A 25,236-nucleotide genomic window follows, 5' to 3' on the forward strand; every position below is an offset into this window, starting at 1 on the left:
GAGGAGGAGGAGGAGGAGGAGGAAGAGGAGGAGGAAGGGGAAGGGGAAGGGGAAGGGGAAGAGGAAGAGGAAGAGGAAGAGGAAGAGGAAGAGGAGGAGGAGGAGGAGGAGGAAGAGGAAGAGGAAGAGGAAGAGGAGGAGGAGGAAGAAGAAGAAGAAGAAGAAGAAGAAGAAGAAGAAGAAGAAGAAGAAGAAGGAGGAGGAGGAGGAGGTGGTTGATGGAGACAGGCTACAGCTGACTCTCCTGTGTTTGAAAATAACCACTTGCATAGCCTGGCGAACTGGCCACACAATGAACAGCGTCAGGGCTTCTTAGGGTTGTATCCCACTAAGTCACACTCATGTTCTTTATAATAAATGGATGGTGTCAAGTCCAGTGATTTCAGAGGGTTAGATTCAACTAAACAGTCGTGCTAGTGGGTACCAAGGCAAGGAGTCCCATTGGTGCAATGAGGTTTTTACCTCTCCCCATGTGTGCCCTCCTGCCACCCAAACTGGCTCCGGAGAGTTGGCAGAATAAGAGAGTACAATGTGTGTGCTGGTGAATGTTTCATATTCATTATGCGTGTTAGCTGTGTGTTATTTGCCCTTTGAAAACAACATGTTAAATAGTATTTTTCTGCCTGTTGAAACAAAAAAGGAAAGGAGAAGAAGCATGTCATGGAGATGGCTGAGCCAAAACCTTCCTCCTTAACCTATAGGGGTTTTATTGGGGGGGGGATTCAATCCTGGGGGAGCCCCTGCCTGCAGGGTGAAGTGATACAACCAAACAAAGGTCATATGAGAGACAGAAAGAGAGAGCACTAAAATGAGTCCAGTGGCCAACATGAATTCAGTGAGGCTGGTTTTGAGGAAAGATCAGAGCACACCTGCATCATTCAATAAATGAGTTTCACCATAAAATAATGTTCCACTATGAGCTTTCTATCAGAACCTGTCTCTCCTACTCAGAGAAAATCATGTCCAGCTTTGGCCTTAAAGAGCTGGATGAGTATTGTCAAAAGGGAAGTAACAAAAGTGATAAACACAAAATTAGATTTCCTCTTTCTCTTGGAACGTCTCCTGGGAATTTTCAGAATGAAGCTGCTGACGGGGTGTGGACAATGATAAGGTATTTTTAGTAGCTTAGCACATCCCATTTCAAGTCTTGTTATCTCTCTGATTAAGTGTTCATTGACCAGAGAGACTCGAGTTATCTTTCTGATTTCTTGATAGAACAGAGTTCATGGGAAGAATTAGATTTCTTTCCTCTAAAGATACTACCCACGGCCAATTTTAAATGCATGCTGTTAAACAGAGACAGAGAATATATGTAGAAGAGAATCAGTCTGCAAAAGAAATTGTGGAGTATCCAGAGGCTTAAGGTAAAATTATAATTTCACATAAGCCATCTATGTAGAGTTAGACATTCCAGAGGTGTAGAATATTTTTCTAGCTGGTGGGTCATTTTAACAGTTTTCCAATCCCCACCCCATGTGGGCCATTTTGACCAGTGGGTGGGCTAACAACCTGTTAATTGCCTGATTCCATAGCTCTGCCACTGGACTCCAATGACTGGACTATAGGCTTTTCAGATGATTAGAAAAATCCCAAAAAGGTTTCCTCAAAGCAGTACAAAACCCACTGCCTAGAAAAAGCCAACCACTGCATAAAAATGTACTGGACCTTTAATTGGTCAGACGCACCATGGGTACAGTGGAAGGGCACTTCCATCTTGACTCTCTTGCACTGACTATGAAACAGGCAGCCGCTCCTAGACACTGCAAGTGCATCCTACATTTTCTTCTACAGCTATAGGATTGCTAACCATGGTCCTGAACCAGCACCTTGGTCCTTGTCCAAGGTCCTGCTGACGTCAATGTTGCTTAAGCTATCACTTTCTCTTGGTGGTGGACATCACCATGGATCACAGTATGGCCACCAAAAAGGCCCTGTCTATTGTGCTGACCAACCTGATAGATCTTACTAATTAGCCCATGAACATAGTCTCCATGGCCAGTCTTAGCTTAGAATGAGGTTATTTGAAAGACCACTCGAACCTATGTGGGGTTTGAAGATTGTTGTTCTTTAGTCGTCCCCTTCTCCTAGTCCAGCTCTTCATGACCCCATGGAGCAGAGAACGCCAGGCACTCCTGTCTTCCACTGCCTCCCGCACTTTGATCAAACTCATGTTGGTAGCTTCGAGAACACTGTACAACCATCTCGTTCTCTGTCGTCCCCTTCTTCTTGTGCCTTCAATCTTTCCCAGCATCAAGGTCTTTTCCAGGGAGTCTTCTCTTCTCATGAGGTGGCCAAAGTATTGGAGTCTCAGATTCAGGTTCTGTCCTTCCAGTGAGCACTCAGGGCTGATTTCCTTAAGAATGGATAAGTTTGATCTTCTTGCAGTCCATGGGACTCTCAAGAGTCTCCTCCAGCACCAGAATTCAAAAGCATCAATTCGTTGGCGATCAGCCTTCTTTATGGTCCAGCTCTCACTTCCATACATCACTACTGGGAAAACCATAGCTTTAACTATATAGACCTTTGTTGGTAAGGTGATGTATCTGCTTTTTAAGATGCTGACTAGGTTTGTCATTGCTTTTCTCCCAAGAAGCAGGTGTCTTTTAATTTCATGACTGCTGATCATGGAGCCCAAGAAAGTAAAATCTCTTGCTGCTTCCTTTTCTTCCCACCAGCAAATTAATTTGTGCCTGGAAATGCACTGACAATCAGTGCTGCTGGCACAGAATTGGTGATGTATGTTTTGCTGCACAAACAAGGAATCCGTACCTGAAGCTTTTCCATACAGGGCCACAACCAGTGAATCAGTCAGAGCTGATAAATAGCAGCCTTGGTAACAGATGCCACCTGCAACTCAACAGATAGTGCCAAAATCAGAAGCACCCACATGGGTCTTCTGGGAGAGTGCAGCTTCACACATATGCAGCCTTCCCTGTCCACTGTAGCACTTTCATCTTATCTAGATTAAGTCAGGTTGTTTGCCCTCATACACCCCCAGAGTGCAGATGTTTGTTCACAGTTTCCATAGTCTCCCAAGAAATAGCTGGAGGGAAATAGAGGTAGAGATGCATGGTCATCTGCAAACTTCTCTCAGTGGCTTCAGGTAGATGTTACAAAGCATGGGGGAAGAGTCAGAACTCTAAGGCACCCAAAAGATCAATGAGGCAGAACAGGAGTTCCCCAGTACCACCTTTGGGGGTATGTCCCTCCAGAAGGGACTGCACCATGTCCTCAAAACCTACACTGACTAGGTGACTCAGAAGGAGTCCGTGGTTGATTGTATCAATGGTTGCTGAGGTGTTCAGGAGAAGCAACATGGTTGCACTAACCCTGACCATTCCCCAGCATAAGTCACCCACCAGGGCTGTTTGGTCCCCAAACCAGGCTGGAGACTAGCTTGAAACAGATCCAAATAATGAGGATCAGCCAAGCCCACCTAGCACTGAGAAACCACCACCTTTCCTAGAATCTTATTCAAGAATAGTACTAGGCAATAATTATCCAGAGCCAAAGGACCCAATTTTTCCCCAAAGGAAGATTTTAACTACTGACATCTTAAGCAGGGGGAGCCATGTTCTCCCTCAGAGAGGCATCGATTGTAAGCCCAGTCCTGGTGGATTTAAATATCAAAGAAGTGTGTGGATCCCTAGGGCAGGGGGTTCTTGGGATTGGCTTTTGCAGATCCCTATCTGATCTCATCCTCTGGCTCAAATCTCACCTGCATCAGGCCTAGGAGAGATGGTAAACCTCAGATCAGTATTAAAAGGTGGCACTTGCTATTAAGAAGCAACACCTGTTAATAAGGCAGACACAGCTCCTGTCGGCCTGTTATATAGGCCTATAAACCACTTATAAATCAGCCAATCTTTGAAGTCCCAGTTCAGATCATTCATATCCTGTAAAGATTTCCAGCTGCAGCCATTTGTGATAAATGAACTTCAAAGTTCTCAGTCAAAAGTGGAGAGGGAATGTCGATGAAGGACGTGTTGAAAGGACACGACAGATTGCTGGAACTATAAGAGGTAGTTGCTTAGCAATGTGTATACGTTGTCAACAAACATACCACAGAAGCTCAGGCTGTGAAACTGCATGTGGCCCGCTGTATCCATTCATTTTTTAAAAAAGCTACTTTGATTTTGATTTTCCTTACCATCCCATAGGAAATACTAGAATGAAAACACCTTCACTGAAGGAAGTCTAAAATTTCCCTTCAATTAAAATCTGGCACACAGTATCGTTTGCGGAAACAAGCTTTGCCAAGTTGCTTTTTCAAACTTGCCTGTGTCACCCTTTACAGGATCTAGAGCCCTGGAAATCAGTTAAACAGGAAGGGATTGTCTAAGTGAGGCAGGAAGCAATAGGTGGGTTTGGGTACAACAGAGACCAAGTTGTTCTGCCAGAAAAGTAGATAGGAGGGATCAGTTTACCCTTCCTTAGCTCTCACATCTCCATTTTTTAAAAACAGAAAGTTTCCAGAAATCTGAAATGTCTTTTTCCCTTTCCATGCTATTTATTATAGGCTATTTCAACACATGAAATCAACACACCACCACGAGACTCTGATTATTATAGAAAATCTTACAACTTCTGTTTAATGCAAATCAAATTTTCTTACAATTAATCATGCCAAGTCCAAAGTCCTAATTTTCACTAAGAGTCGAAAAACCTATAATTGGAGAATAGATGGAAAAGCCATTGACCAAGTCTTTAAATTTCAATACTTGGGAGTCCTTCTCCAGCACAACATGGGCTGGAAGGTCCATCTTGCATATGTATTAAATAGAGCTAAAGCCCTTTCCTTTGCGCTACTGCGTTTTTCTTTTCAGATGGGGCTTTCCATATTCCATCAGTGTTAAAAGTCTTCAAGGCAAAGGTGATTGCAACAATAGCATATGCAATTCCAATATGGGGGTCTTTTGTTAATCTAACCCAATTGGAGGTAATCCAAAACCAGCTTCTAAGAAGGTTGCTAAAATTACCCAGGTGTGTAGGCAATACTGCTATACGACTCGAACTAAATGTTACATCTCTAGAAACCACATTATGGAAAAGCATCCTCTGTTACTGGTTGGCATTATGGCATAAACTTCCAAATCTCCACTTGATACAGTGTCTCTGGAGAGATGACTTCCCTAGCCCTTGGGCAAAAATAATACATGGGAAACTTGTGTCCTTAGGACTATCTCCATCTGAACTACTAAAATTGGATTTAATTTCTGCCAAGAGAATTATAACTCACAAATTAGAGGAGATGGATTTACAATTTAATATTGCAACAGGTGGTGGCACCTGTTCGCCGATAAACCTTGGCTTAACACCTCCAACGAAACTTCCGTCTTATTTAACTACCTTATCTGTGGTGATGCACAGGTATGCCTTTATAAAGGCTAGATTTAATGTTTTCCCATCAAATGTGTTGGGTAACAGACTCTCCAACGGACAGATCTCACTCCTCTGTGACTGTAAAAGTGGATCTATAGAATCGTTATATCATATAATCTTCTGTTGTCCATTACATTCGGCTTCACCGTCCAAGTTTCTGGCCCCATATTTATCGAGAATTGCTGACAGACCTCAGGAAGCCCAAATAATATACTTATTAAACGACGAAGACACAAGTAGATCCCTTGCAGTCGCTAGATACCTGATTAATGTCTTATTTCAAAAGAGGAGAAATGGATCACTGTATGACTCTGATAGCTTAGCTAAACTTAAGAACCATCAATAAGTGCCAGAACTAAGACGCATATCTCCCAAAATCTGAGGGATTTGAATTGCGGTTTACATAGAGGGAGCTTATTGTGTATAGTGTTTACTTAATTGAAGTAAAATTGGTTTTATATGGGTGTTTTAACTTGGATTTTATACTGTTTAAATTGTATTGTTCATGGATAAATTTTGATGTATTGTTTTTGATATGGGCCAATGGCCGTAATAAATCAAACTAACTAACTAACTAACTAACAACTTCTACACCCTTACTTTGGTTATTATTTTCATACCCAAAACAGCAGGCGGGAAATCTATGAAGTGCCTCTAGAGGGAGGTTCTGGGGCAACAGAATTACCAGTTGCACTTGGTCAAGACTGAACCAAGACCTTACTTAAATGTGAACAGAATCCTCTTGCATGGTCAGGGTCTCTAAGGAGTTACTCGTGTTCAAAGGAAGATGTGTAGGAAGTGAATGTAGAATCTTCCCTGAGCAATACAGGAAAGACTTGAGGAGGCATAATGGTTGCAAAGGCGTTGGCTTGCACACCCCACACCACACTTTGAATGCTTGCATGTTCAGGCAACGCACCTCATAATAATTAAAAATGGAATCCAAGCCCTCTGTGGATAGGAAGCAATACCTATACTCATCCTGGGAGCAACCTGTTGTGAGCAGCAAACCGAAATAATTTGGAACAGCAATTTCTCAATGAAATATAGTCACAAAAAGATTTTTAAGAAGCCAGTCATCAGTACATGACAAGCTAGGAGAGGACACCAAAGTATAGTTAATATTTCAAATATGAAAAAGAGCAAACCTTTTAAAGAGGTTTCCTTTTGCTCTACTGATTGCCAAATAATCTCTAAAACATGAAGAATCATTGGTGGGATTTTAAACACAACTTCATTCCTATGTTGTTGCTGCTGATCTGGGTTTTTTTTTTAATAAACTGTTTTTATTTGATGAATGTGAGGCTATCTCTGGAAACAAACACCTGTCGTTGTTCCCATAAATAAAATAAAGAGCACTCACACTATACATTGTGGGTGCTCTTTGCGGGATCGCTCATGGTGCTACAGTTCCCAGGGAGCTTACTGGCAACAGGGGCTGGCTTGCCTCTCAGTGTTAGTTTTGGAGGTTCATGCCCAGCCTCAGTAATCAAGTTTCTTGCTGGCAGGTGGGGCCAGCCCCATTTATAAATAGGGGGTGGAGCTGACAATAGCCAGGCAGTCGGCTCTGGAGATTCACCTTCCCTACCCTCACTTTAATGTTTCTTGTTTGCAGGTTAACTTTTTCTTCCTGTTTAGCTGGCACTTCTGTGGTCTTTGACTGGTTGCTGTTGAAGAGCTGGGAAGAAATTTTCCTGCATTGGCAGGTTTTGTCTTCCCAGTAGCAATTCGCCACAACTTTGGTGGTTATGGCCTTGGGTGGAATCCTTTAGCCTTTTCTTCCCTATTGGGGGAGGGCATGAATAGGTGATTCACCCCCCTGCATCGGCGGTTCCAGGGTCCCCCTCTTAAAGGGGTTATATATATGGGTGTCACTGGCCATACACTGAAAGGTCGTCAGTGAACTGCCCTGCATGTGGGGATATGGGCTGGGCTGCCTGCTACACTTATGTCTCACAGAGCACCCTCATATCCCATTTACCCTGATGAGCCCCAGTTCCCCCCGCTGGGGGGCTGGGAGGGATACATGCCCAAGGCCTAAGCCAAGGTTTTCCTACATTCAGAAGTTTAATAAAGTTGTGGCCTAATTTTAATTCCATATAATGTTGTCAGAGTCTTTATTCCTTCCTTATGATCCCTGGGGGCTGTGGCTGTCGCTCCATGGTTGCACAGTAGCCTACAGGCAGTAAAATGCACCCCTTATATTCATATCTTCCATTCACAACCCAAGCATTAAAAGAGGTTCTCTCAGTACACAGATTCAGATCTCTAAGGTATAATAGCACTAGTTAACAATGGCTGTTTCTTTCCCCCGCTGTTTTGGGTGTTTCGCTTTTGATCCATGTTGTGCAACAGAACACAATTGTGCATTCAGCTCTGCCCCTCCTCTTGTCCATTGGGTTGGCTTCATAGCAACCTACCCCATTGGTAACTCACAGAGGGTGCAAGGTACAATAGGAAGTGGCCGCCTTCTGGTACCCTTTAGGATGGTGTGCAGAAGACTGACTATGGCCCCACGTTCCTCTCCTTCATTAAACTGCAAAATGTTCCCTGTGGCGCAACATGCTGCACACCCCATTTGTTGTTCTGCACTTTCTGAGTGTCAGGCAGTGCAACTGTCTCTCAACCAGAACTCGTTTAGGGGAGAGGAGCATTAAGCGTTTGACCTCACAGAGTCAGCTCATATATTCATCAACTGATCACCAACAGTATAGTAATCAAGGGTAGATAAAGCAGGTGGCAGGCAGGCATTTGGGAAACAGATTGTGGTCTTCCCCATACAGTGGATTCCAGAAATAATCTCAGCATTTAAAAAATGACCTTAAAAGCAATGATATAAAGAAATTTGCAAATGTAGCATATATCCTTTTTACACTCTTAACAAAACACTATTTACAAATGATCCCTAAAGAAATCCAGAGCTGTAAAGATACTTTCTTTTATGTTGGAATTCTACTTCTATCTGATATACCTAGGAGAACATTGCCAAGAGCTCTGAAATTTGGCAACTCTCCAGAAAAACACCCACCTACAGCAAGGTCTGTATTTCAAATCTCACATTATTATGGGACGAGGAGAAATAGCCATACATTTGAATATTTCATCCTAGTTGCAAAAGTTTCATTTGTGGAACAAAAATTTAAAATACTTGCAGGAGTCTAAACAAATAAAAAGAATGTTTTGGGAATCACTCACAGATACCAAGCCTAGAAATTTGTGTTCTCGGCATAGGACTTATTTCCTCATGGTCTGCTTGCATTTCTTTTGCCAAAGTTTGTGTTCCTTGGAGATGTTCACAGGTATGTGTACAAACCCAAGGGCATGCAGAGACAAGAAGCTGCAGTACAGAGCAATGAACCTTTAATCAAAATTATCTGTATGTGCAGAATTCCTTCCCCTCAATCCACCAGAGAACTATTTCCATTTGCCTTCCCTTCCCTCTCCCCTCAAAAATGTAAGCTGCTGGTGATTCTCCCTAGTTATCAATCTGCAGTACAATCCTGGCTTGCTACATGTCAAGACCTCAGACTATATCAGTTTCATGGTCCTGTGTGATTGACACTGAAGCGTAGAAAGAACCATTTGGACTCCAGCAGAGTGAAAATACAGCCTACAATCCAATACAGTTACAAAAGAAACCTTTAGTCTCAGGTCATGTTTGAGGTGACCGGTGGGGTTTGTATACACGGCATACAGTTAATATTCATTTCATATAAGCAGTGCAGCTGTTGCAGCTGGCCTATTGCTAGGGAATTTGAATTTTCAGTATGATGGAATTGGTTGTGCCTTGAGATTAATAATCACATAGTTTAAAATAAAAATGGCTATAAAAAAAGTAAAGAACTTGATTTATAAAGTTCTAGGCAATCACAAGAGTGCAATATCTGCTATCCTGATAAGGATATGCTGGTACTAATATGAAACACACACACACACACACACACACACACACAAACAAACACACAACACACACACACACACACATGTATGGTATTCTCTCCTTAATGAAAGCCCACTGAGATTTCCTTGATCATCTATATGGGTTTCTGAAGTTCTGCCAACAGAAAGGAACACATCCAAAGAAATTCCCAAAACTGTCTTCAGTGATTTTGAAAAACTATCATCGTATTTTACTCCCCCCTTGAAAACCCTATGGTTGAAGTAGAGTTCATTTCTAGTATTTCTAAAGTCTAGCTAGCCCAATAAAAAGCATCACCTGACTTGACTAGATTTTTATGACAACTGCAACAGTAGAAACATGTTGAAGACGACAGACAGTATACAATGGTGCCATTCAGCGGATGACAAGATCTCCATCAGTGGACCAGAAAGGGAAGCAATTTTTGGTGATCTCCCCCTCTTCCCAACAGCTTCCAAAACCCCTCACTCCAAATCCGCTTCAGAGGACTGAGGGGTCCCCAGAGCATATTTGGGTGTGAGTCTTCTGAGAGCTACAGAGGAAGGCGCAATAATCACAACCAACGGCGTCTCTTCCTATTCTGCCTTACCATCAGTTGAGCAACATTTTTGGATGCAGCCCATATGTCATAAAGACTAAGTGTGTTATGGCATGGAATTGAATGTAAACATTCTGTTTTCCAGCTTCAACCTGGGCAATTTTAAAAACCTCTTTCTCTGTCTTAGTCCTGTTAAAATTCCTCTGTTATTTTAACCTCTCTCTCTCTCTTTTAATAAGATAATATATGGAGAGAGGCCATTGTTCACTGGAGACCAGGTTAAGGGTAGTGAACCCATTTTCACTTATGACCCGAGACACTACTGGGATGCGGACCTCCAGCGGTTGACATTATGAATATTTCAGTGAATTTTAGTGAATATTTTAGCTCCATTCTCCCTTCAGCTATTGCAAACACTGTGATTTCCCTTTTGGCCTATATGGAATGTATTCATTTTCTGTATGGTTAGTAAACGTCCCACATCTTTTTTTCCCCACTCCATACTCCTACAATTTGCAACCAGCTTTCTCTCCAATAGATCATATGGAAGGGATGAGGAAATGGGGGAGGAAAATGAAGGCCTAAAATAACTGTTTTCATTTTCTTTCTTCCTTCTTTTTTTAGAAAAAAAAAATCACAATGGGAGGGGGGGAATTAACATCACTTAGGCATCAATGTGTTCCTGTCAGGGAAGATCCCTGAGGGCCTTCCTGGCAACTTCTTGACATTAATGAGGTTTATTGTATTCACAATGGTCTGTCTATTCAGCACACACTGCAGATTGAGGGCCTCAGTCATTACAGAAATGAGGTCAAACTTTTTAGATTCCTTAAATAAGGGGACAATTAGATGCTCATTCCCTTATATGTAAGCCTACCTTCACAGGTTTACATGGGAAGAAAAAAAAAAAAACTGCCTTTACACAAACCTAGCACAATGAAGCAATTCTTAAATAAAAGGGTAAAAGGAGGGAAAGAATCACAAGCTTTAAAATTTAAAAAGATGAGAGTTCATGAAATATTGACTAGCTTTACAAAGGACAGGAGAAAAGAGCGAGGCAGATTTGTACTTACCAGAATATCTTTTCCAGCCCACTGGCATTCGTCCCTCCGGGTATGAGATACAGGCCAAACAATCTAAAGATGTAACATAAAAATCACTTTAGGTCATTTCATGCTCCAGCAATTGAGAATTGTGCATAATGTCCCCCAAATGCTGGTCATCTACAATCTCTCTCTCTCTCCATCACACTTTTCTTATGCATTGTCGATATCAGTATTTCTCCGTATCAGATTGCTACTGCTGTTGTACAGCAGAAAATATCACTGCACATGTTGTCATTTCTCTTTGTCTTCTGCTGGCTTTCATCTAAAGCAAAGGCCCTGGAGTCATGTAAATATACCGTAGTTCAAACCAGATTTCAAATCAGAAACCGGAGCACTATGTCAGAAGCAGCAAACCCCAGGCCAGCTTGTCATCCCATGTCTCGTGGTCACCCCAAGGTAGAACTCAAGGGGCAGGTAGCTGAGGCACCCCAACATTATGCTGAATTGTGGCTCTTTGCCATCCATCGTTCACCATTAACCTCCGAGGCTAAAAAGGGGAACCAGAACAGTCAACAACAACAAAACGGAGGAGTTCTGAAGCCTGATGAATTAATGTTGTGTGTATTAGAGACTTTATATAGGCAGATCACCATACTATAGACATATAACAAACTGAAAGTTATGTTTCTAAATATTTCTTTTGTTTTCTGTTAACCTAACAAAGCTTAAATACAAGACAATAGTAATTAGGTAGGGTGGCCCAACATTTAAAACAACTAGGAAGGCTGTGAGGCCCTGAATTCTGTCCCTGGTTGTTTAATGGCTTTTCCATGTTCAGAAGGAATCTCAGCTACTGGAACAAATAAGGGTCAGCCATTACCCCCAGACCCTGCCTGCAGACTCCCAGAGGCATCTGATTGGTCGACTCTGGAAACTGGATGCTCAGCAAGAGGGAGCAGATGCACTAAGGGATTCTGATGCTCATCGTGACCCATGGCTTTGGTGCCAATAATTCTACTGAGATTCACAATCTCAACCTCAGATTGCGTTCATGATTAGTTCTTCTGGAACATCCATTTCGTCTTCTACAGCAAAAGCCCAAAGACCCTCATAGTGAATTATTCATGTATTTCAAAAAGCTTTTAGGAATTGCCTATAGAATAAAACATGCTCTTCCAATAATGCCAGGCTAAGATTCAGTTGGGAGCCTCAGATAATGCAATATGAATGGGAACATGACTGGATCGTAACCTTCGTTTTAAAACAGTTTCCTGACAAAGCAGGAGAAGGTTTATTTAGAAGAATATGGCAGATTAAGGCAAAATTAGGATGGAAAATATACAAAGTTCAGAGCTTCAGTCTGGATTTTTTATGAGCTTGAATATGTCTGATAAAATGCTTGAATACGAACAATAGCCTCTTGTAAACCTATGAAATGAGGTTGAAAATTCCATGAGAAGAGACTCTCTCGAAAGCTTGTGCTTTGATTCCTGGCTAAAGAAGTGCTGAGACTGGTGAATAGGAAGGTGGGTGAGAGAAGCAGAATGAATGAACTCTGAGTTGGAAAATATAAAGTCTTTTGATCCAGGTAAGGGATCCACCTGCACAAGGAGCCTTACATACATGCAGCAAATTGGGATACAGGTCTGTATCAATTTCCACATTGGCTGGATGCGTGTTTCAAGAAGGAAAGAACGGACATCTCACACTGCCACAAAATGTGGCTTAGATGGCTTTAATAGGATTACACAAAGCATAGGCATGTAGATAGCTGTTAGTCATTAAAATATTCTGCTGATTTCTTTTCCTTCTCATTCCACTTTTATCAGAATTCTGGATATCACACCATTTGCCCATTTCCACATTTACATCTATGGTATCCCATGCACCCCGGTGCGTGGTGTATGCCTGAAAGTGCCTGTTTTGTTCATACACAGACCTTCCCCTTTCTCCAGGCTTCCAATCATCACCTCACATGCACATAAAGTACTAAGCAGGTTATTGTGTGTTGTTGGGTTGTTGTTGTTGTTGTTGTTTTTTTAAAAAAACCTGTCCAGCCATAGGAAGTTCTTGATGAACAGTTGCACATGCATTTCATGTACATCATTCCTGTGGCACCTGCACTGTCAAAAACCCTCAAAAAATACTGACCAGGATTTGTGCACCATCAGCAAACACAGACTGAGGTATTTTGCAATGCATGAGGTATCTTGACTTTGCATGAAGCACCAAGTGGAATGGAAAGTTTAGGGCTGTGTGTCAAAGGACCAACTTCTGGTTTGATGCATGGTATCAAAAGAGCAGCACTAGCTGGGGAAGGAGAGAGAGAGAGCCCTCTCCCTGCAGAACAACAATTCCAGCACGGGGAAGTTAACACATGGCTTCCTCCCTTCCAATGCCTTCTAGCTTTTACAAACTTAACACATCCTTGTACCATCCCATCTGTTGCATGAGAGATGCACAGCCATTATTTCCACAAGGTTTCTGGGAGGATGGGACAGAGGAGCTGCAAGCCCATCCCATTTCATTCCAAGGGTCTTTGATGCCTCAGCAGTTTCACTGTGAGATTCACAAATGACTCAGCAGGGGTGGAGAGTGAAACTGGCAAGATTATTGTTGTTTCCTTAAAAGGTAAAGGTAAAGAGACCCCTGACCATTAGGTCCAGTCGTGGCCGACTCTGGGGTTGCGGCGCTCATCTCGCTTTATTGGCTGAGGGAGCCAGCGTACAGCTTCCAGGTCATGTGCCCAGCATGACTAAGCCGCTTCTGGTGAACCAGAGCAGCACATGGAAACGCTGTTTACCTTCCCGCTGGAGCGGTACCTATTTATCTACTTGCACTTTGATGTGCTTTCGAACTGCTAGGTTGGCAGGAGGTAGTTCGAACCAACTGCTAGGTTGGCAGGAGCAGGGACCGAGCAACGGGAGCTCACTCCATCATGGGGATTTGAACCACCGACCTTTTGATAAAAAAGCCTTAGGTGAGCCAGTGTGGTGTAGTGCTTAAGAGCGGTAGTCCCGCAATCTGGTGAACCGGGTTTGCTTCCCCGCTCCTCCACATGCAGCTGCTGGGTGACCTTGGGCCAGTCACTCTTCTTTGAAGTCTCTCAGCCCCACTCACCTCACAGAGTGTTTGTTGTGGGGGAGGAAGGGAAAGGAGAATGTTAGCCGCTTTGAGACTCCTTAAAGGGAGTGAAAGGCGGGATATCAAATCCAAACTCTTCTTCTTCTTCTTCTTCTTCTTCTTCTTCTTCTTCTTCTTCTTCTTCTTCTAGGCTCTGTGGTTTAACCCACAGCGCCACCCGCGTCCCTTAATAGTTTCCTTAATAAATAACCTAGAAACAAAACCCTAGAATAGGCTTTCTGATGCTGCCCAAGTCCCACTCTGGTACTAAAAAAACATGCACCGCAATTTTGTGGTCTCCTTTCCCTTTGCACTAAAGGGAAAGCAACAAAAGCAACAATCTTCCTGGAAAGAACATGTCTCGGGTGTGCCCAGCTGTGCCAAACAGGGACAAAAGTTGGTGTGGCAGTAGAAGACATTCTGAACTAGATGGAGCTTTGATTTGAACGATGCCTACAGAATCAGACCAAACCTCCACAGAAGCCTCTTTCTAACAGTTGCCAACTAGAAGCAAACAGAAAGCCCTAATCAAAGATGAAGGTCCTTTGTCCCCAACATCTGGTATTCTATCTATGTCCATCAGTAAACATACGCTCTGTGAATTTGTCTAATCGTGATCAAGAACTACAAGTTGTATGCGATGAGATGTGGCTCACAGCTCATGTGTGAATTTACCACCGGTTCTCACAACTTAGAAGAACAGGGTTCCTCCCCTCCCATAGCAGCATGATCTCTCTTTTTAATCATTCCAGATGTTTTCTGCATTGCACTGTGAATTCCACAGAACATCCAAATAAATAATCAGTTTCCTCTATGGTTTCCCAGCTTTGCCTTCATCTTGATCCTCAGAGAATACAGATGAATACCCTGAGTTACTTCAGAGTAAAAGACTGATGTATTTATTGCCATCATTCAAGAAAGCAAACAGGCCAAAGGTCATACCAAGTCAGAAATAACACCCCAACATTGAAACTATGCTTCTATTGTAATAAGGTTCATTTATAGATTCTGTAACTCTCTCACACACAAACACACACATTTCAGTTCTTGACTGAAATGACACACGATTGCTGTATTTAAGCTGCATTTTAGCATAGGCTGAAGGGCTCATTAAAATATATTAAATGATGGATGTCTTTTTTATGTTAAAGGGGGGGGGATCACATATGCACCAAAGTGTACTGCTGAAACGTACATCAGCTTCCAATTTAAATCTGCAACTTCAAGTAAAAGCCAGGTCTTCCATCATAAGAAAAGAGCTCTCTACCCTTCCATCATGTGTCTATTAGTGCCCCATCAATTATGGTTTATTAACAGAAGGAACATATTACATGGAAGTGCCTGGTGTCAAGGAAGGGAGAAATGAAATGAGGGCTCATGATCCCTTTACGTAATCTGCTCTTTTCATCACCCTGGTCTTGTGTAATAAGGAATATTTAGAAGAGGGTGCTCAAAAATTAGCTGTCTTAAGCCAAGAGGTTGCAGTTGTCTTGAGCTAATCCTAATATTAAGGCTTCTGAATAGACATGCATATAGGATTGCACTATAGGGCCACATTCTTAAGCATACTACAGTGAGAGCCCCATTGTACTCACCCAGTGGGATTTACTTCCAAATAAACATGTACATATTGTGCTGTGGGGCTACTGACAATATTTTTGCATTCTGGAGGTTCCAAATGAGGGCCACAACAATTGAAAACGGCTTCCTTGACACACACAAAATCTCCAGGAATGGAACTGATATGCTGACTAATGCATGCTGGATACCCATGTGTCACGGATGCTTTAGCTGAGATTCCAGCATTACAGGGGGTTGGACTAGATGACCCTAGGGGTACCTTCCAACTCTAAGATTCTGTGAACATGATTAGCAACTTGTGCAACTATTAAAGCCACAAGAATGATCCAATCAGCCCTTGTCATTCATATTTTGTTTAGCAGATGCTACAAACGAGCGCTAAGCCAATGAGGCAGGCATAGGCAAACTCCAGCCCTCCAGATGTTTGGGACTACAATTCCCATTATCCCTGACCACCGGAGTTTGCCTATGCCTACAATAAGGATGGTAAAATAGATTGTTTAGCTGTGACAGATACCTGATAGTCATACAAGTGGTTCACAAGATGACCAGACATCTTTGGAAATTTTAAAATTATTTAACTAAAGAGAAGACACACCTGTGTCTACTATTGAGCAGGAAAACCCCCGATCTATACCTGCTCTATCACTTCAGTTCCTTCTGGCCAAGCATGAAGATGAAGAATAACAGTGAGAAAGCTATACAGATGAGACCCCCCCCAAAAAAAAGCAGGAACAGGGAAGCAATTTGTCATTCTGCTGTGAGATATATTTGCACAAATTCATATTTAGGATCCAGGTGGGGTGATCTGGGGAAAGGTGGAAGGAGACTAGGCTGGCATATGGCTTATCCACACAGGTACATAGGGAGGTCAGAAAATATCAAAGGGATAATATATATTTTTAACTTTTTATGCTCTACTATATACAAAGAACAATGTTGCCATCACACATTTCCTTTGCCCTGTGTATCATGCCAGCGGTTGTACACGGGAGTTGGGCGTCCAAGGCAAGAATCACTTACTTCAAAAATCAGTGTTTAATTCTAGGCTTCATGAATGTCCAAAAACTGTATTCACAGATATGGAAATCTTTTCCCTAGTTGCTGGTGTGTGGGAGCTGACTGTAAGTTACTCACCATTGAGGGAAATACACTCGGAGGACTCGGAGGCACTTCCATCCATTCTTAATTTATAGGTTGTATGCAGAAGAAATCTGCCCTCCAGATGTTTTAGAATACAGCTCAACCCCAGCCAGCAAATAGTCATGTTCCACAACATCTGGAGGGCACCAGGTTGGGAAAGGCTGTAATATAGCTAGATCAAACCTAACTTGAAAAGTACCTTTTGATATTCCTTGATGTTGACTAGGTTGAAAGAAAATATGTGATCCTTTGCTCCAACAAAGAGTCTACTTCGCTCCTCATCCAAAAGGAATGTGTGGTAACTGGAACTATTGATCAGTCCATGGAAAGTGATTATATTGTTGGATTCATACATTTCTGCAGAATGAAAGAAAAGAAACTTTCAATTAATTTGATGAACAAAGACCTTATCTCTAATCTAAACAATCTTTATTTTAGCAGACTTTGTCAGAATATTGATGTTACTATGGAACAGTGATGCTTTATACTGCTTTAGCTTTTATTTTACAGTGGTGCCCCGCAAGACGAATGCCTCGCAAGATGGAAAACCCGCTAGACGAAAGGGTTTTCCATTTTGGAGGTGCTTCGCAAAACGAATTTCCCTATGGGCTTGCTTCGCAAGATGAAAATGTCTTGCGAGTTCCTGCAGGTTTTTCTCCCTCCCCCCTTTTTCTAAGCCACTAAGCTGCTTATCAGCTAAGCCGCTAAAAGCCACTAAGCTGCTAATAGCGCTAATCCACTAAGCCGTCAATGGTCTTGCTTCGCAAGACGAAAAAACCGCTAGACGAAGAGACTCACGGAACGGATTCTTTTCATCTTGCGAGGCACCACTGTATTTACATCTTGCATTTTCTATTACGTTGTCTTATAATCTGTGGCAAACTTGACACTACCCACACCCGCAGGTCTCTTGCGCTCCATTCTACATCATTGTTGCAGCAACCCCTGAGGCATCAGTGCCCACTGCAGCTGAACTGGTCGTGCTACCCTAAAAGAGCCTCTCTTGTTATATTGCAAACCACGTGGGGTTTCTCAATAGGAAGGCAGACAGAAATTAACTACAGTACTCCCACTACCACTTAAAGCACTTGGTTTCCTCCAAATAATCCAGAACTGTGCTTTGGTCCCCAAAGAGCTTAAGAGATTGGTCCCCAGCAGCCATAACAAAGTACAGTTCCCAGGATGCTTTGGGGAAAGTCATGTGCTTTAAATGCATAGTGTGCATGTCACCTGTGTTGTCCATTCACACAAGTCATGCATGAGAAGAGTTTGTGGATTTCAACTCAGATAACCCCAGCCTGAGGGACACGGGTGGCTCTATGAGTTAAACCACAGAGCCTAGGACTTGCCAATCAGAAGGTCGGCGGTTTGAATCCCTGCGACGGGGTGAGCTCTCGCTCTTCGGTCCCTGCTCCTGCCAACCGAGCAGTTCGAAAGCATGTCAAAGTGCAAGTAGATAAACAAGGACCGCTCCGGCAGGAAGATAAACAGTGTTTCCATGCACTGCTCTGGTTCACCAGAAGCGGCTTAGTCATGCTGGCCACATGACCCGGAAGCTGTACACCAGCTCCCTCGGCCAATAAAGCGAGATGAGTGCCACAACCCCAGAGTTGGTCACGACTGGACCTAATGGTCAGGGGTCTCTTTACCTTTAGCCGCAGCCCAACACTCTACCCCTGCTGTTGGAGGCAGCAAGGACAGACCTTGGCAATAATCCACCCTGTGCAAGGCCAACATTTGATGCCCGCCCCTTGCGGCGCTGGCTTAAGTCAGACTCTGAGAAGGAGAGGCAAGGCTCTGATGGGATCCTAGAGGCTCCCTACCTCCTTTTCAAAGCCCAGTAAGCACTTGTCTGGCTTTGGGAAGGAGGCCAAAGAACTCTCGGACCCTGTCAGAGCCTTCACGCCTCCTTCCTGAAGCTGTACAAGCGCTTACTGGGCTTTGAGAAGGTGCCCTCGGCTGTGTGCCCAGGGTGGCCGCACTGCTAGCAGTACCCTAAACCCACCTCTGGGGGCAATATGCCTCTGAGAACCAGTCGCAGGGATTCCGCAGTGGGACGGCTCTGCTGCTATCTCACAGGCATCTGTTTGGCCCCTGTGAGAAGGAGATGCTGGTCTAGATGGGCTCTAGATGGCCTGATCCAGGAGATCTTCTATTTTTCACCACAGGGGTTTGGTCATCTTTCAGCTTTTACATTTTTTTTAAAAAAATAGCTCTTCAATCAATGCCTGCTAGAATACCCATGAAAGGCAACTGAAGAGCACAGCAATGCCACAGTTTCAATCGATGCAAATTCAATCAAGTTCAGTCCACTTCCATAAATTAATTAGTTACAATGCATTGTATTATCTAATCTTGATTTTTTTTAGCACCACGAGGACACAAGCAATACCAAGGGAAAACTCAAATGCTAACGATAAGACAAGTTTGGGGACAAACAAAGATGGCCTTTTTAAACAATGCTAAGTTTATAACAGAACCAAACCAGGCAAGAGCCCCAAATTATGAATGCCTTTAAAGAATTACGGGACTTAATGTTGATCTTCTAGGATCTCGTTTTAAGGATGGAGGCATGCTGTGAACATGACTTGTACAAACATTGCCCACCTGTTCACAAAATCATTCACGGACTTCCTCCATGCTTTCCCCAATTATTTCTCCTAGTGACTGTAACTGTACTCCAGCATTTGCTGTAATTAGACAAGGGTCGTTTCTGGAAGAACAGTTTGAATATCATTTCCCTCCATGTAGCATTCTTTTGACATGTTGAGAAAAGAAACCGCTGAAAAGGAGGCTAAAGAATTAAAAATGGAGACTCATAAGCTGAGCATTAAAATTAGAGACTTTGGATCAAACTAGACAGGGTAATAAAATCATCTCTTAAAATTTTCTGCAAACAAAAATTTCCTCCCCAGGGGAGGGGGGGAGGGGGATAAGGATTAAAACCCCATCCGACAGTTTAGTATTTTTCATAGAGGAAATGGTATGTGATGGAGGGAAGGCTGAATATTCAAGGTCAGGCTTCCTCAACCTCAGCCCTTCAGATGATTTGAGAGACTACAGTTCCCATCATCCCTGACCACTGGTCCTGCCAGCTAGGGATCATGGGAGTTGTAGGACAAAAACATCTGGAGGGCCGAGTTTGAGGAAGCCTGCTCAAGGTGGTATTCAGCTAAGTTTTACTCAGCGTAGACTCACTGAACATGATGAAGCTATGTCCACTGATGTAAACAGGTCTACTCTGAGTAAAACCTAGCTGAGTACCAGCCCCCTTCTCCTCCCCATCCCAATTGCTGATTCAGATATTGTCAGATCTACTGAAATGGAACAAAAATGGCTGCAAGAAAGATTGATGCAACTCAATATTTACAAGACAAGTGATTTAAAGAGTTTCAGGATTTGTTTGCTTTGAATGAAATCGCTTTCTGCTGATAACTTTCTGTTTTTGTTCTCCGGTGATCTAGTTTGACAAAAATGTAAGCTGTACACAAAACCCACTACTTATTAACATAATTAAATTCCTTCTTGTCTTAAATGAGAATTGGATTTGGTCCAAACATATTACTGTAGTTGATCAAGAAAAACAGCAGTAGATATTAGGTGCATAAGTTAAAACTTGCTTGCGACCTAAACAGGCAGGCTGTGCCAGTTGCACTCATTTCCCCATCCTCCCTGCTTTGCTTCTGGCACTTTTCCTCATTGTTATGTTTCTTCTACTATTAGATAAAGGATCAGTCAAGAAATACCATTATGCAATCACAACGGGGATTTTACTAAATTGCTTCTGATACTTTCTCACTCAAATATTTCCTCCTTCAATTCCCAGGCTTTTGTTTTGTTTATCCAGTGGGTCCTTCCTTACTACCTGCAGAACCTTAACTTCATTAGCATGCTATTTTGCCTGACAATTAGATCTTCTTTCTGTAGGTGTAAATTGGACCACTTCTCTGGCCATTTCCTTAGCTCAAAGGTATGAAGACCCTGCAGGGGACACAGAGGTGTAAAGTCTATTTCTTCCTCCTCCACTCTTTCTCTTTCAACATCTTAGAGGTGAAAACATTCTTGGATGCTTGCAAGATAAGACCTCAGTCATCTCACAGTGGCTGCTGGAAGCTTTTGCCTCTTACTATGATGAATGGTTAAAGACTCTACAAATGCTGTACGCTCTAGTCTGCAATAACTGGTACTGAGCTTGCTATAGAAGCAGGGCATGTTGGTAAGATGACCATAATAGGTTTTCTTTAAGAAAGGAGTATGACAAGGCTGTATATTGTCTCCCTGCTTATTTAACTTATATGCAGAATTCATCATGTGAAAGCCTGGACAGGATGAATCCCAAGCCAGAATTAAGATTGCCAGAAGAAATATCAACAACCTCAGATATGCAGATGACACAACACTGATGACAAAAAGTGAGGAGGAATTAAAAAACCATTTAATGAGGCTGAAAGAGGAGAGTTCAAAATATGGTTTGAAGCTCAACATCAAAAAACGAAGATCATGGCCACTGGTCCCATCACCTCCTGGCAAATAGAAGGGGAAGAAATGGAGGCAGTGAGAGATTTTACTTTCTTGGGCTCCATGATCACTGCAGATGGTGACAGCAGCCGCGAAATAAAAAGACGCCTGCTTCTTGGGAGAAAAGCAATGACAAACCTAGACAGCATATTAAAAAGTAGAGACATCACCTTGCCAACAAAGGTCTGTATAGTAAAAGCTATGGTTTTCCCAGTAGTGATGTATGGAAGTGAGAGCTGGACCATAAAGAAGGCTAATCACCATAGAATTCATGCTTTTGAATTCTGGTGCTGGAGGAGACTCTCGAGAGTCCCATGGACTGCAAGAAGATCACACCTATCCATTCTTAAGGAAATCAGCCCTGAGTGCTCACTGGAAGGACAGATCCTGAAGCTGAGGCTCCAATACTTTGGCCACCTCATGAGAAGAGAAGACTCCCTGGAAAAGACCCTGATGTTGGGAAAGATGGAGGGCACAAGGAGAAGGGGACGACAGAGGATGAGATGTAGGGACAGTGTTCTCGAAGCTACCAGCATGAGGTAGGCAGTGGAAGACAGGAGTGCCTGGCGTGCTCTGGTCCAGGGGGCCACAAAGAGTCAGACACGATTAAACAAGAACAACAACAACAACAACAAGAAAAAATCTTAAGGAAGTTAAGTATGGTGTTTAATTTCACAATGGACTTGGTTGTGCTCATTGCAGGAGAGCTATATTATTATTATATTTACTATATTATTATATAATATCATCATCATTGATTGCTGTCACTTCAACTATACCAGCTATGCACATGGTACTTTAGAAGAGAGAGAAAGAGAAAGAAGTGTCTCTTCAAGGCACATGAAGCCATATCGCCTGAATGCACCTGAGACCACCCCTTTCCTGAAGCTAAGCCAGTCTAGTCCTGGTTGTGCTTAGATGGGTGAAAGCCTTACAAAAAACAACCCTTCAGCTTTTCTATCCCAATGCAGGAAACTTGGATGTGGAGATGAAGTTGGAGCTTCCTTTGTGTTCTCTAAAGGTAAAGGTAAAGGTCCAGTCGTGACCGACTCTGGGGTTGCGGCGCTCATCTCGCTTTATTGGCCGAGGGAGCCAGCGTACAGCTTCTGGGTCATGTGGCCAGCATGACTAAGCTGCTTCTGGCGAACCAGGGCAGCGCACGGAAACACCGTTGACCTTCCCGCCAGAGTGGTACCTATTTATCTACTTGCACTTTGACATGCTTTCGAACTACTAGGTTGGCAGGAGCAGGGACCGAACAACAGGAGCTCACCCTGTCACAGGGATTCGAACCGCTGACCTTCTGATTGGCAAGTCCTAGGCTCTGTGGTTTAACCCACAGTGCCACCTGTGTCCCTTGCACCACCCGCGTCCCTTTGTGTTCTCTAGAGAAGGCTAAAATCTTGAAAGTGGCTCAAACCCTGAAAGCTGCTCCTTCCCTTTCTCCTTTCTGCACCCACTCACCCGCTGCTGTCTGCCAGGCAGGGGGCAGGTGGCAGTGGGCAGGGCACATGCATGAGGACACACACAGTCTGGATCTGCCACCCTGAGGCAACAGCCTCATCTCCTGGACAGGCTGGTCCTGTAAATGGTACGTTAGAAATTACAAAGAGGAACACATTTTCTAGATCCTTCTGAAGGTTGGGGGATTAAAACCTCTGTACAATCTTGAAGGATAATCTCTGTGTGGAAAAGCGTAAGGGGGCAAGCCACCCTTTAATTCTCCCAGTTCTGATTCTGTACACACACACAGGACAATGCATAACATTTATAACACACAGGCACAACGTGAAACAGCTAACCAACATCTACACTGAACCTGATTTTTCTTTCTTCAAAATACTTGTTCTGCTTCTATTATAAAGTCAATGGCTGCTTTCAAAATTCAACTTGCCATAGGCTAACTCAGAAGTTCCCATTTCAGTCTCTGCTCAGTCATTTCTCATGCCAATCTATATGCAATAAATAATTCAGAAGTGTGTGTTTGGGGGGTGGGGAGCAGGCACATATAAATATAGTAGCAACGGGAGAGTGGGGAAGCAGAATTGGCCGTATGAGACACTGATTTGAACAGCACAAGGTTTTCAGGCATATCCCAGAGATCCACAAATGTTATCAGGTCATTGTGAACTTCCACTGATAAGAATTGTATCACTGTTTAAGGAGCAAAAAGTAGCACATACCGAAGAATCTATTGAAACAAGCCAAGTTCATTCAGACCTGAACGGAACCTGAATATTTTGGCTTATGTTCTCCTCTCAACTATGACTGTTTACAATGCCAGATTAAATGTCCTAAGGACTAGGATCTTAACCTAGCCTTGAATATATTTTACACGGAGGACCTAACTAGACATACTGGTGGCAGCCGCGTGTGCTTGGACCATGGATAAATCAAACCAAAGGAAACTAGATTTAACATCAAATGGGATGCACTGTTGAATGGTCACTTTAAAATGTGAAGGTTCATTATTATTTCACAAGTTGTGTATGTCTTTAAGGGCCAGGGCCAGGGCAAACAACGAGACCCAGTCTTACAGCTGTGAAACATAGCAGGTGCTGCTGAGTTGTGTTGATCAAGCTGTGTCAGCAATTGGGTACAGTGGTGCCTCGCAAGACGAAATTAATCCGTTCCGCGAGTCTCTTCGTCTTGCGGTTTTTTCGTCTTGCGAAGCACGGCTATTAGCGGCTTAGCGGCTATTAACGGCTTAGCGGCTTAGCGGCTATTAACGGCTTAGCGGCTTAGTGGCTTTAAGAAAAAGGAAACAAACTCGCAAGAACTCGCAAGACGTTTCGTCTTGCGAAGCAAGCCCATAGGGAAATTTGTCTTGCGGAAAACTCTTTCGTCTTGCGCGTTTTTCGTCTTGCGAGGCATTCGTCTTGCGAGGTACCACTGTATAGTATATAAGGAGCAGCACCTATCTCTCCCATTACCCTGGGGGATGGGTTGGTGGTTGGGTCTGGTTTGTTGTTGATGTATTTAGTCTATAAGGAGTTTTTGTTTTTGTTATTAAAACCTTGTTTAAGTTATTTTTGAGTCCCTTTTTAATGCATGGTCTCCCCAGCAAGCTCTCTGCAGCGCTACTAAACTGCAAATAGCCAACATGCACAGGTGAGGAGAGCTGAATCCTCCTCTTCAGGCACATTTATCCCAGTTTGCCAGCATGTGGGGCAGTGGGCAAGGAGAAGCCTGGAGCAACATTTGGTACTTATTCCCACTTTATACTCAAGGGCAGAAGCATGAACAAACATGGCTGCCACCATCACATCTAGTTTGAACCTCAGAACAAGGGACTAAGTTCCCTTGCCCTAGTCTTAGACCTGCACTGCTCATCTCTGCAAAATGGTTGGTCATCAACTTGAAGCACTTGTGCTGAATGTAACAATGTCTGTCCTTCCATTTGATCTTTTAATATTTGTATTTTAGTATTTTGTTGGAAGCTACCCAGAGTGGCTGGGGAAACCCAGCCAGATGGGTGGGGTATAAATAAATAAATAAATAAATAAATTATTATTATTATTATTATTATTATTATTATTGATCTGCCTTCATGTGAGAAAAACAAGGCGAGGCACTATGGGTAGATGAGGGGCCATGTCAATGGAAAGTGCCTGAGGATGGAAGGGAGGGTAGAGAGCAGTCTAGCAGAAGGTGCAATGGAGGAGAGAGAGAGAGAGAGAGAGAGAGAGAGAGAGAGAGAGAGAGAGAGATATCTTGCAAATGTACTGGGGATGGTGAACAACCTGTAGGCATTACCAAAATGATGACCACAGTTGGAAAACAATCACAGTGTTTTAGACAATGAGTATAGATGATGCTATTTGAATTTTAATGTGTTGTTTAAAGCACCAGAAGAATGTGGTGCCCCACCACCCATCTGGGTGATTATTAGAAGTTTATCATATGGGTGAGGAGGAACCCTTGGATTTTATGCCTCAGGCACCAAATCTCCTTGGATCAGCCCTGAATTCAGATGAGTAGAATCA

General features: G+C 43.0%; 1 protein-coding gene across 1 annotated transcript in view; it reads right to left on the reverse strand.

The window, feature by feature from the left end:
* Positions 1-25,236, reverse strand: part of SEMA3A (semaphorin 3A) — a 201,705-nt gene that overhangs the window by 108,106 nt on the left and 68,363 nt on the right. The window contains exons 2-3 of the mRNA XM_081860959.1: positions 16,932-17,089; positions 10,913-10,975 (exon numbers count right to left, since the gene is read on the reverse strand). Of these exons, the coding sequence (XP_081717085.1) occupies positions 10,913-10,975; positions 16,932-17,089 (221 nt within the window). The remainder of the gene's footprint in view (positions 1-10,912; positions 10,976-16,931; positions 17,090-25,236) is intronic.

This window comes from Podarcis erhardii (genome assembly GCF_964252035.2).
Source record: "Podarcis erhardii genome assembly, chromosome: 5".
NCBI lineage: Eukaryota > Metazoa > Chordata > Lepidosauria > Squamata > Lacertidae > Podarcis > Podarcis erhardii.